This window comes from Anastrepha ludens, chromosome 6 (assembly GCF_028408465.1).
Source record: "Anastrepha ludens isolate Willacy chromosome 6, idAnaLude1.1, whole genome shotgun sequence".
Lineage (NCBI taxonomy): Eukaryota > Metazoa > Arthropoda > Insecta > Diptera > Tephritidae > Anastrepha > Anastrepha ludens.
In genome coordinates, this window is record NC_071502.1 from 22283609 (window position 1) to 22297277 (window position 13669).

The following is a 13669-nucleotide window of genomic DNA, read 5'->3' on the forward strand; positions in this document are numbered from 1 at the left end:
CAAAAGTATATGATACCAAAACAAAATCACTAATGTGTCGAACCAGTTTGTTTATGATATATCTAAGCTTGGTTTATGAGGTTTAGGTTATGTTAGAATCGACTAGCACACACTGCTGGCGACATCTATTGACGAACAGCGGGAACTTAGTTGCGCACGCAATATATTCCTTGAGGCGTAACTATTTTTATTCTAAATATGGCTCTTAACAATTATTGAGAAAAATCGCATCATTTAAATGTCCACCATAAGCACGTCTACAGGCTGTCGAACGAGAATTAAAGTTTTTAAGCACTGGCTCACGCATTACTGCATTAAGTTCAGCAATCGCGATCCGAATGTTATGTCTCAACTCCGGAGCCTTTATTGGCTTGTTCATATAGACTTTACTCTAAAAAAAACCCAAAATAAGTATAGTGAAGTTAGATCGCATGATTTAGGTGGCCAGGTGTTGCCACCATAACGTGAAATTAATCGACTGGGACGCTTAGATCGCAATAATGCAAAGTTTCCCAGTGTTGTGTGACTTGTGGCTCCATCCACGTGAAAATATGCTTATGTCTATTCTTTAAGCTCAAGCCACAAAAAATCTTGAATAAGTAGTCTTTAGCGATTTTTACTGACAGTAACACTCCTTTCCTTTTCATCTTCGAAGAAAAAACGGGCCATTTATTCCACCCGCTCAAAAGTCACAACAAACAGTACATTTAAGTTGTTGTAAAGATTTATCTGAGTTTGTCGTAGATGTCCCCAGATGCGGCAATTTTGTTTCTGGATAAAAGCATCCAGTGCGAAATGAGCTTCATTGCTAGAGATAATTTTGCGCGAAAAACTAGCATCCTGTACAAAGAATCAGTTCATGAAATTTCTGAATTAGTATTGATCTCTTGACTTACATTCTTGTGTTGAGGGGTTATATACTTCCAGAATTTTCAAAAAATCGATTTTTTTTTTTACAGATTATTAGTCTTTATTATTTTTTATTATGTTTTCGATGCATATTCCTGTGGAAGTCGATTGTAAAAATTCCTCATAGATTCAAAGTTATGGTAGAAAATGTAACTGCCCGACGAAAGTTTGATGGACACAGGTGGGCTGTCCTTCATTTGAGGCAGCTGGCCGTTACTTTCGTTTTTCTCGAAACTACTTGCACACGGTCTGGATGATAACTCATACAGTTTTCAATATTTTTTGATGCATTTTTCTTTTAAATATTCGAAATTGTTTTTTCTATAGTCTGTCGAGTCGGACTTTTGATATTTCTATTGTTATCCCTTCCAAAAACAGTATTTCTTTTATCGCATTTTTGGCGCTGCTGTCGTATGTGACCCGTTAACTGAATTTTGTTAGGATGCAAATGCAAATCCTTATGTAAAATCGCCCAAATAGCAATTCGGGAATGCGTTTTTGTTAGGAACGTCAAGATATTGTTGTTGTAGGTTGTTCAACAACATTTTGCACTACAGCAACAATATTCTCCATAGAACGTCCAGTTTCTGGTCTGTCAGTTATTTTTCTATCTTCGACAGCACCAGTTTATTAGCATTTTTTGCCAAGCTTTGAATTGTCGACTCATTCGGGCGATTATTTCCACCAAAAAAAAATTAAAAATATTTCGATATGTTGTTCTTAGAGATCGGCAATTTCAATATTTTTTTTTCTTTGTTCACTTCTCTCGGGAGCATAAGGCCTCGATAAGACTCAGTCATGCGTTGGTTTCGTTAATCTATTTCTGATAGGGGTTGGTCTGCGGTTACCAGATCTAAGTAGTGGGAATGCCCACCTGTCGTTGCTTAGGAGCAACACCTTCTTATTGCTTGGAGCGCCATCTCTGTTTCATATTTTTCTGGCAGAAGGATCACACTGCTGGTTGAGGACTTCGCTAAATTTTGGTGTGTCTGCGCTATTACCGCGATTGCCCTCTTCCTCTTGCTGCCGCCACTGAGGCAATGTGTAACTTGGGTTTTTCTTTATTTTTTGCTTGTTTTAGCAGCCACAATGCAAATAATGCGCTGACTATTGTGCGGGAGTAAGGATGGAAAGGATAAGGTTTGAAGGTTGACGCAGTAGATGTTTTTGTTGTTTGTCTTAGAAACCAGGAGAGTAGGTAAATTTGGAAAAGTAGGAGGACCGTGCTTTACATGGGATTCGAACCCACAACCTCTGGGATGGCAGGCTAGTGCACTTACGCTAGATTACCGAGGCCGTAAAAATTATGTCAAATTATGTACTCGTAGTAATAAAAATTATGAATTTTGTTTTTTGTGTCCAAAAATTATAAGCCCTTTAATTGAGTTTGCGGCTCATTTTCAAAACTAAACCCAAATTTAAGTGAGGATAAATGTAAGAAACTCATACTGTAGGAGTTATATATTTCATTGGCATTATAGGGTCACTCCAGGGATTTGTGTAATTTAAGGGTTAAATTTGGAAAATTATTTCATTCATTTATTCATAGTCACTCATTTGTGCCATTTAAGAGTTAAATTTGATAAATTTTTTTATTCATTCATTTTTGTTATTAAAGGGTTAAATTTAGAAAATTTTTATATTCATTCATTTGTGTTATTTAAGGGTTAAATTTAGAAAAATATTTTAGAAAAAAATTTTAATCATTCATATGTGTCATTTAAGGGTTAAATTTGGTAAATTTTTTTATCAATTCATTTGTGTTATTTAAGGGTTAAATTTATAAAATTAATTAAAATTATATTCATTAATTTGTGTTATTTAAAGGTTAAATTTAGAAAATTTTTATATTTATTCACTTGTGTGACTTAGGGGTTAAATTTAGAAAATTATTATATGTATTTATTTGTGCCATTTAAGGGTTAAATTTAGAAAAAAATTTTAATCATTCATTTGTGTCATTTAAGGGTTAAATTTGGTAAATTTTTTTATCCATTCATTTGTGTTATTTAAGGGTTAAATTTAGAAAATTAATTAAAATTATATTCATTCATTTGTGTTATTGAAAGGTTAAATTTAGAAAATTTTTATATTCATTCACTTGTGTGACTTAGGGGTTAAATTTAGAAAATTATTACATTTATTTGTGCCATTAAAGGGTTAAATTTAGAAAATTATTTTAGAAAAAAATTTTAATCATTCATTCGTGTCATTTAGGGGTTAAATTTGGTACATTTTTTTATCCCTTCATTTGTGTTATTTAAGGGTTAAATTCAGAAAATTTTTATATTCATTCATTTGTGCCACTTAAGAGTTAAATTTAGAAAAATATTTTAGAAAAAAATTTAAATCATTCATTTGTGTCATTTAAGGTTTAAATTTGGTAAAATTTTTTATTCATTCCTTTGTGCCGTTTAAGGGTTAAATTTGGAAAATTAATTTTTTTCGTTTATTTGCGTCCTTTAAGGATCGCAAATTTCCATAATAACTTTCAATAATTTTAAAGCGTTTTTGTATCGCCTAAATTGTACATCAGTCTACTTTAAAACTGGGAAAGATGACGTAAAAAAATGTATGAATTAAAGACCTTTTACTATCAGAATTAACTAATTTTAACATTTATTTTTAATTAATTAACACTCAGCTGTTAAAATATCCCCTCTAACTAATGATTAAATTTCGTTTATTTTATTTTCCAGATTCTGATCAAGATGCAACGCTCTAAATGACGACTACACAACTAAACGACGGATAGCGCGGGATGTATCAGTTTAATTTGTGATATTTGCTTTCTCTAAGTTAAAAAAGTACGTTGCTCCAAATAGGCTTTAAGTATTTACAGCACTGCATATATTTACTATGTGGATGTAACTTTATTTTTGATGACATATTTACATACGTTCGTCTACCTTTATACAATATTTCTATCTACTTTTATCAATGTTGTACTTAAATTATAATTTGAAAACTTTTTTTGGCAAACGTCTTTAGTTCAACAAATTTTGAGCTTAGTTGTATTCAAAGCAAAAGAAACGAAAAAAGACAACCACGAAACTTTAATTAAATTAAATAAATTCTAAATAAAATATACAAATAAACTTAAAGCAAATTTTAGATAACTAAGTATAGAAAACGGAAAAAAACTAAATAAAATAAACTAAAATTAGCAATAATAAAATAGAATATAAAATTAAAAAAACTTACTTTAAACGCTAAGCAAAAACCAGCAAAGTGATAACTAAATGCAAAAAACAAAAAAACAATCAACCACTAAAGCACAGTAAACAACCCACCGAGCGTATAAAAGACAAAGAGCCACTCACTTATTAAGCCCCACATTCTGCCAATTCCATCTCCAAATTCGCCACTGTGAGAGCAGAGTGTGTGAGCTTCGCAGAGTCACCATGTCACATGGGGGCGGCCAGGAATGTTTGTGATATTTCCAGCTGATGAACTCATTTTGATGACATACGGTCCCGCTATACCACGTCTAGCTTCACGACCAACACTCGACTGTCTGCGTGAACCCGAAGTGCCAATTGAGATACCACCAAGATCACAACGCCCATCATCATCGGCCAACGGCACCACCACTGCAACCAGCAACAGCAACGCCACAGCAGTCGCCCACAACAACAACAGCAGTAGAACTGCAACAAAAGGCGCCAACAGCCCCAGCTTCAGCGCCAACACCACCACCACCACCGCCACTGCACCAGCTTACAACTCGACACCAAAGCCCGTCAATAGCGCGTCCGCGTCCGCGCCCACTGCTGCACCAGTCTTCACCACCGCCTTCACTTACGACCCCGCACAACCACCTCAATCGGTTGTATTGACGCACGCCTCGAACGCCCTACCGCCGACACCTACGCGACGCACTTCGCGCACATCACGCACATCACTCACCCACTCAGGCTCGGCTGTGCCCACACCAGACGCCACCACCTCGAAGCAGTCTAGTGTGCGTAGCAACAGGAGTAGCCGTAGCCGTAGCATACATCAACAGACACCACCGCGACAACAGCCACTGCAATTGGCGCCGCCGCCTGCGAATTCGCAACAACAGCAGCAACTTCTTTTACTACAACATCAACAACAACAACAGCTGCAACAGCAACATCTACTGCTGTTACAGCAACAGCAGCAGCAAGAGCAGCTACTCAAACATTTGGCATCTCAGAAGCAGCAGCAGCAACAGCTGAAGCAAAACAGTATTTCGGCACGCGCTACTTTGCCCGGCACCGCAACAACAGCCGTCCAAATGCAGAATAATGCAGCGGGCAGTTCACAATCGCTGCAGGGCCGACAGGGTGGCCAACGACCAGCGCTTGAGCGTAGCACAGCCGTAGGTGGCTCCACACCTCAACGGGGTCTGACGCCGCAACGGGGTGCAACACCCCAGCACAGCCACGAGCTGGATCACATGGATGAATATGCTGGCGCCACCTCCATGGGAGGTGGCGGCCAGTTAGTTAGTGCGCGCGATCGCAGTCCAAGCGTATTTCTCGAACCACCCTCACCCGATCCGACACAGATTATCTATGGCCCCGGCTGGGGCCGGCCTATGTCGCCAATGAATCTGCCACCAGAGCCACGACCCAAGTCGCCGACTCCAAGCAAATCGTCACGTTTGCGTCCCAAATTACATTTGCCACTGGGTCGCCTTGGACGTTCTACCTCAACAGATCAGCGTGAGTCCAACCGCTTGAAGGAAGATCTGCAACTACTTGTGGACAATCCAGTTTTTAATTGCGAAAATTTGCGTCAACGTAACTTCGATGCGTTCTTCGAGTCGGGCGAGCCCAAGTATAAGTTGCAGCCGAAGACGCCGAACTCGGCGCCAACTGGTTCGCTATCGAGCGCCAGCAGTCAGTATTCACCGCAAATGGATGCGCGGAGCATGGCAAGCGGTAGTGGAGGCGGTGGTGGACTGTTTGCGCGCTCGCCGAACGAAGGAAAAGGGGCCATGAATGCGCGCTCACTCTCCGCCGAACAGCCTGAGATGCCGGGTCGCGACAGACGTGCGGCGTCCGTTAGTAGTGGTGTTGTGCCCCAGAAAGGTGACAGGTGCCCCCAAAACACAAAATTCTTTAAAATAACTAATCAAATTAAGATTTACAGTTTTGCAGTTTTAAGCGGCTTTTCTAAAATAGAAAATAAAAAAAATAAAAAATTCAAAACAAAAAATCGAGTATCGCAAATGAAAAAAAAAAAATTGCAGAATTAAAATATTCCAAATATTAAAAAGAGAGAATGAAACGAATGCATCAAATTGATTTGAACGAAATTAGGAACGACATGAATCTAACCTCAAAATTTGTTCAATTTTTCTTAAGCAATTTAAGCATTGTTGTAGTTGTTGTGTTTTGTTTCTATTTACTCGCTTGTTCTTGTTGCTTTTCGCTTGCATGCTTTATTACTTATTCGTGTTTTAGCCAATTAAACATAAACTAGTTTTTTTTATAAAGTCAGAACTTGAAAAACATAGTGGCGAAATTTCGTGAGATTTCTATTTTAGTAAAAGCGAAATCGCAGTCTGAGCTTAAAGGTGAAAGAAGCCTAAAAAATGCTTAATTATACATTTCGTATTACAGATATTTTTCGGCTTAGTTCGTTTGCATGGGTCGTCAGCAGAATACACAGTTCTTATCCGAGGCAGCTCTTCGTCTTTTCATTGGTTTGGTGTTTTTTTACGTGACGGGTCCCAAACCCAGCGCACAACCAGATAGCCTGGTTGTTTCACCTTCTCACATTTGCTTGCTCACAAATGGATGTTCGAAAGCTACCCAGAGGATAGTTGGGCAAAGATCGGAAGTTGCGAGATGCTTGTCCGTATGCAGAAGAGTCGTTCTGGCCACTCCCAAGTGACTGGCGATCAGAGACTTTCCCCATTTGCGTGAATTGTTTTTTTTTGCTGGTGGTGTTAGCTGTTTTCTTCCGTATAAAGAAAACGTGTGTCATTCGTTTTACGGAAGAATAATGTTTATTTTAGGTCTCTTGGTTTAAGAGAAATTTTTGGAGGGCAATAAGAATTAACCCTTGCAGCTGCTTAATCAATCGTTTAGGCCGTCTGAAGCAACCGTATCAACAACCATCATAGTTAAAGGTCCTAACTGATTTCATTCTCCCACCTGTTAAGTTCACGTTACCGAAATGACACGGACCTACTTATGTATATTCGTCCGAGGACACTCACTTCAGTAACTCGAAAACTACGCACCTTTTCTGCTTTTAGCAGAGTAACAACAAAATTTCTAGCACTCTGCTATGCCTGACAGTTCAAAGATACGAGTAGATATGAAGACACAACACAAAACTGAACTTCGTACTAATTTGAGTTACGTCAAAATATAAACAACTTCCTCCGACCTCCCCTTTTTCATTCAATTCATTTGTTCGCACATTCACAATTGAAATAACAACCATTGCCGCCGAACTTTCATAGGAATGAAGTCTATATAAATCCAAAACAAATCGATAAAGTCACATGGACCTTCGAATCTTGTCTCACTGTGAGTTGCACTGTACGAGTGCAGGTACAGCGCCAATTGACGTGACTAGCATTTGAAATTTTACGGAAGTTCTATTCCACAATAAATACAAAGTTGTTCTTGTTATTGCTGTATATGCAATTGGTGTTGCGACCCAATTGTCAGGCAAATTATTGATAGTCAACGTGGGAGCTATTGTTCAGCAGCGCTCAATTGTTGATCATTGCTCGGAAGTCACAGAGGTGACACAGTTGAGTTGCAACATTTTATGGGAGTTGTTGGTGTAAAGAAAGTACTGTAAATATGTTATGAATGCGTATTTCAACGTGTTTTTATATTTTATATTTTTATCAATGCCAAGTGGCAATAAAAATGGCCATAACCCAAAGGAAGGGTTCACTCCCTACGCCCGCCGTTTGGAATGATTGCGAAAAAGCGAATATCGCAATAAAATCCCATCGAGTTGCCCAAGTGTACACATGCAGCACAAAGTCAACAAGCAACATGTGCGCCACAACAATAACAACAGCAAAATTAAACACAACAATGAAAAACTCATAGCCATAACAATAACAGAAGCAACAAAAAGTTTTTTGACGAAATGAATTTTTATTGAAATTACTTTCCTCGGCAGGCAAGTGACTTAGCTATGAAATGTCACCAAAAAACCAAATGAATAAAAACAAAAACAATTACGAACAACAACAAAATATCTAAATGCAGCACGTAAATTATAACAAACCTCGCAGCTTGGAAAATATTGACATGACTCGAACGTGTAGACTAGCGCTAGCTTGAACAATTTCGTTCTACACATCCGCTGAGAGTTCGGCACATGACCCGCGTGGCTGTTAAACATTGCCCGCCACAACGAGTCAGCCCCAGTTGGGGTTCGTTTGCTGATGCGTGGTGAAGCAAAGTTTTTGATGCAACTGACATTGTTTTTGCTGTATGTGTAGATATATAAAGGTTGGTTAAATTTCAAAGGCCGATGTTGAATGTGAACCACAACTAAACGTCAACGACACCATTGGACTCCTTTCTTTGGGGTTATTTGAAATAAAAGGTGTACGTCAATAAGCCAGCAACAATTCAAGAGCTAAAGGATGAGATAATTCGGCACATTAACGGCATAGAACCTCAATTATGCCTTAGCGTCATCGAAAATTTGGACCATCGGATGGAGGTGTGCCGCCGAGGCCGTGGCGGCCATTTGGCCAATATTTTGCTGTACACGTAATTGAGTTACATCAGTATTATCATAATAAAGAGAAATGACAATAATTTCGTAAAAAAATTGTATTTTATTCAAAATCAACAGCGGCCCTTGAAACTAAACCACCCTTTAAAATGTACAGAAATCTGAAACGTACTATATACTTGCATGTGAATGTGCAGTAGGGATGCCCATATTAGACATTGCGGTCAAGTGCAAGATAACGGGATAATTTTTGGTGAAATCTTTGTGAGAGATCTTTTATCTGTGAAAAGAGATCTTTTAAATTATTTCATTTACCTGATGAAATTCTCGTAAAAGCAAACCGAAGTTGCTTAAGCAGCTGGTGGAATAAAAGCTTTGAGGAATCACTGTGAAACTTTACACAACTCTGACTCTAGCGCTCAATGCAATGCTAAATGTGATACCCGTAATCATTTCAATCCGAACCGAGCACCTCAAAACTCTAGTCAAGCACTCTAAAATTCTCAGCAACTTCGATCTCAAGTACGTAGTAACTGTCCAGTGTTCACCTACGTTGAATGCAAGTTGATCCCTTGTCACCCACAAACCCTCAAGGGAGGAATGGACATCCGCAAACAAGAGCCTGTGTCTGAATTCGCAGGGTTGGATGAAACGGTTGGTGTAGCAGACTTCTGTGAAGTTCTTTCGGTTAAGCATTAGCCAGAGTGTCCACATAAAATGGAATTGTGTATGAGCGGAGAGCTTTTCCTAGAGCTTAGGCAATATTGCGCATTGTACTTAAGACCAAGTGAGAGTAATTAAAGGATAGGGAGAGACAGGTGGGGTGGATATTCAACACTCCTCGGCAAACTTTTATGCTGTTTTTAATGTAATTTAGCAAAATTTACCCACCTAAAAATTTACCATCTAAATTTGGTGAAATAGTGACCCCTGGACTCGGCCTCGTTGGCTGGGTCATGTTGTCCGAATGAAAACAACCGCTCCGGCTTTGGAAACTTACGTTCCAGCTCTGGAAGAAGAAGATAAAGATCTTCTCTGCGTTGGAAAGATCATGTGGAGAAGGACTTGGCTTCACTTGGTGTATCCAGCTGGCGCCGGTTAGCACGAGAAAGAAACGACTAGCGCGCTTTGTTAAACTCGGCCAAATTCACGTAAGCGGTTATCGCGGCAATCAAGAAGAAGGAAAAGCGGTGACCGTAGTGAAATAGGTTGGTGCGTAACTACCTTGCAGTAGTGCTTGGGTACGGAATATCAAACGATGTAAAAAGGTTTTTCTAATAGCGGTCGTCCCTCAGTAGGCAATGGTACACCTTTGAGTGAATTACTGCGCCTCATAAGAAAAGATCTGCCATTTCGAAGCAACTGTTGTTTCCATTTCTGGAAAAACGTCAAGACGCACACCCCAAGCAGGAGGAGGAGCTCAACCGAATATCCAGCAAAAGGCGTAAGCACCAGTTATTACAATTATTATTAGGTCTACCGTAAGCCGGACAGCGATAGTCGCAGTGGATAGTCGATGATACCTACGGTGAGCAGACAAGTATGTCATCCCTATGGATTGCATCCCGCAATTAGTCGTAACAGGGTTCACAGCTCACTGCTTGCGACTCTGCTAGGCCTGTTAGTACTGCACCAGCAGTTCCCATAAGCTTTTTCTATAAAATCTTTGATGTGCCTGACTGCTCCCGCTAGATTTGGCCCAAAGTTTGAATGAAATTAAAGGTCTTGACGTTATTCTTTCGAATACTTACTTGGTATTAGAGTTTGTGAGGCGAAATAGTTCCAAATTCGCTGACCCTTACACTCGTAATGTATGTATCTCTTTTGTGCAATCCAATTAGGAAAAGGCTACTTTTGTTTGGAGACCGAGTCATAAACTCTACATAAACTGAATTGAACGGGTCCAAACATTTTCCTTACAAACGCTCTACCTTCATTGAGCTTTGTTCATCAATTACTACCTATCAATCTTGCTTGCTTTTGATTAACTAAACGTTTTTGGAAGTAAGAAGATCAGTCCCCTCACTTTCACTTGTTTATTACCATCAATGGCAGTATTGGTTGCTCATTTCTTTTGGAAAGAGTAAATTTTTATACTTCATGGCGCAATCTTCGTAGCTCTTTACCTTTCCATGGTGCTAATTGTAGGACGGAGTATTCACCTAATACTTCTTCTGTTCGAGCCTTAATGAATTAATTCAATTTCTGTTACTATCCAACTAGATTTTTCGCTCCGAAAAGTGTATTTTAAATTTAAGATCAGATTAGATTTGTGGTGGATAGGACAAGTCTAAACACTCAGTCAGAAGGACCATTGTACTACACCTGGATAGATTATAGTGGAAGAAATGAAGAGACAGGATAGATGAAGTATAGATGGTACGACGAAAAATTGATTTGAGGTCACTCTTCGGTGAATCTTTTGGATTCATTGATGAATCTTAAGAGGTTCGGAAGAGCAAGAGAGTATGAACTTTATCCATGCTCAAGACATCGCACCACAACAGCCTAAGTCTGATTTTAGGAAATGCCGGATAATTACAGAGAAAATAATCTGCTGTGTCCTCATTTTCATGGCAGGATAGTTCGTCAATGATGCTCTTGTTAGCTCTATGCTGACCATAGGCGTTGTGCCCTGTGATTATAGCCATCAGTATTCTAAGGTCTTTCCTACTACGTTCTAAGAGAAAGGTCTGTTTGGTTCTTTCACAAAACACTTGGCTACTCTGCAGGAGCCTAACTCAGAATAACGTCTTCTATGAGTAGACCTCATGAAGTCAACAATGTATTTGTAATTACTTTATATTTGATTTTTTAGGTATTTAAATCATTTTCGATAGTTCTGCTTTTTTTTAATCGTAATTAGTTTGTGAGTTTGTGTTCATTGACTAAAAAAAAATTAATAAATAAATATAGTAAATAAATAAAAATCAGCTCCGGTCGAAATGGACGCTTCAAGGAACCACAGTTCACAAATTTATCAACCAGTTCATTCATCATAGAGTCCTAGTACCGACATATGCCAATTGAAGCTCATTCCGCCTTGCAACATAGTCTAGGCTCAACTTGCACTCCTGCACTATTTTTGGAATGGTGCCAGTCAACAGGTCTTCATTTTAATTCCTTGACACCATTCGCCAACTATCTTCTCTTCTACTTGAAGTACTGGACAAATTTCTGTTTGAAAGGCCGTTGCCATCTTACTTGAAAGCGTGATTTCCGAGCGGAGATAGTTTGAAGCAGTCAGATTGGCTGCTCACTTGTTCGAAAAATTTTAAGAAGTTAAACCTTTACTCCGATAGCAAAGAATCAGTTGCGGCCGTAGACTTATTGAAAGTATGCTCGAAATTAGTCGAGAAATGCTTGAAGTGCCTGTCGGTCGCACTTGAGTATTTCGAAGCGTGTGACAGATGAGTTTGTCAGTGATATACCGTTGAGGTGTTTTCTCCAGGTAAAAGGATTTTTTTTTTTTTTAACGAGGTGTAAAAGCAATCGAAAGCCTTAGTGTAGGACCTTAACGCCACTAAAAGCATCTCAAGTGAGACGGCTTATCCTACAGGGATACCGGTTTGGTATTTACGTTTGGAGGCCGTCGTGAGCAACAAGCTCAATCGCCAGTTATATTCGTCTACTGTTAGTCTTGCTGCATTTTATCAATGCGACAGTTGTGGTTGCTGCCGCGTTCGTCTCGCATCGTTGTTCCTTCGCCTCCAATCAATGTTGTGAAGCTCCACGATAAGTCGTGTTGCAAAAGCTTGTACTGTCCTCGATTTTTTATTCCATTCAATTTTATGTGGAACTAGGTTATTGGGCGTCAGATACACATCAGTTGTTTTTGCTAGGACATCGCGTTTCTTAACGAACATGTTACAATAGAAAGCCACATGTTCGACCATCTCCTTTACGTCCAAGCCTTCTGGACAATAAGTCTAGGCGATGCAGATATTTTTGGAAATATCCGTGTCCACTTAAAAGCTGCTTTAGGAAGAAATCAATGTCTCCGTATTTTCGACAGATCCACTCGTTAATCCGTCGGATCAACCGGCCGTTTGATGACTGGTCCCACTTTGATTGTCAGTCAGCTATCGAGGTAGAACGTTCTACTTGTTTGAGTTCCTCTGTCAGCTTCATACCTTGTGCGCAGTACAACCTCTTCTGTAAGTTTGCCCGAATGTTTATAGGCATTTTGCTAGCTATGACGCAGATTGCATCGTCCGACACCGTTCTATAGGCACATGCGGTCCTCAACGCTCTTGTTCTACTCACCTGCAGTAATTCTTTAAAATAGCACTTTTTTGCTCCAGGCCAGATTGGAGAGGCGTACAGCATTATGGAGTCTGTCACAGTGGAAATAATTTTGCTCCTGGCGCCCTGTGGTCCTCCTATGTTTGGGAGCATACCCATAAGTGCGTTCTTAACCTTGGTCGCATTCACACTAACAGCTATTAGATGTTCCCTGAATGCTAACCTGGCATCAATGTATATACCAAGATATTTTATAGACTTCTGGGATTCAGGTAAAGAGTTAGTACTAGGATTTCCCGGCTTTCTGAATAGCAGAAAGACGTTTGAGAGAGGTTTGCGTGCTACCAAGATTACAACTGTCATTAATGGTGGATTTCTGAATTCTTGTGTACTGTCTAATGAGTATCCGTGCCGCGAGAACTAACATAACTTATGTAAAGTCCTTTTTACGATATTTGCGAGAAAAATGATGGGGCCGAGACAGTGGTACTTAGAAGTTTACATATACAAAAAAAAAATAATAATGGGTACTTAGGTGGCGATGTGTTATATTGTTTGCTGCTTGGACAAAAAAAAACATTTTGTTAATTGGGCTCAGGTTAGCTTCCTTACAATAAGACTTCGCGCTTAACCGTTTTCTACATTTACATACTTGGAAGACAATTGGGGTAGAGTATTTAGCGGTTCATGACCCTTGACATTTAATCTGTACTCCTCGGGATTTGCATCCCTAGTGCGTACGTTCCATGTAGCCACTACGTCGACTTGTTGTCTTTTTCGTTTACTTATCCATTGGTTTGGTTCGGTTTTGTTGCTGTTT

The 13669-nt window shown here is 39.3% G+C and overlaps 1 protein-coding gene across 11 annotated transcripts in view; it reads left to right on the plus strand.

Annotated features, from left to right (window-relative positions):
- LOC128866713 (uncharacterized) overlaps window positions 1-13669 on the plus strand; it is a 276476-nt gene that overhangs the window by 150932 nt on the left and 111875 nt on the right. For all 11 annotated transcript variants that reach the window (XM_054107629.1, XM_054107635.1, XM_054107638.1 and 8 more), the window contains 2 exons: window positions 3609-3716; window positions 3901-5972. In XM_054107629.1, the coding sequence (XP_053963604.1) occupies window positions 4337-5972 (1636 nt within the window). In that variant the 5' untranslated portion in view covers window positions 3609-3716; window positions 3901-4336. The remainder of the gene's footprint in view (window positions 1-3608; window positions 3717-3900; window positions 5973-13669) is intronic.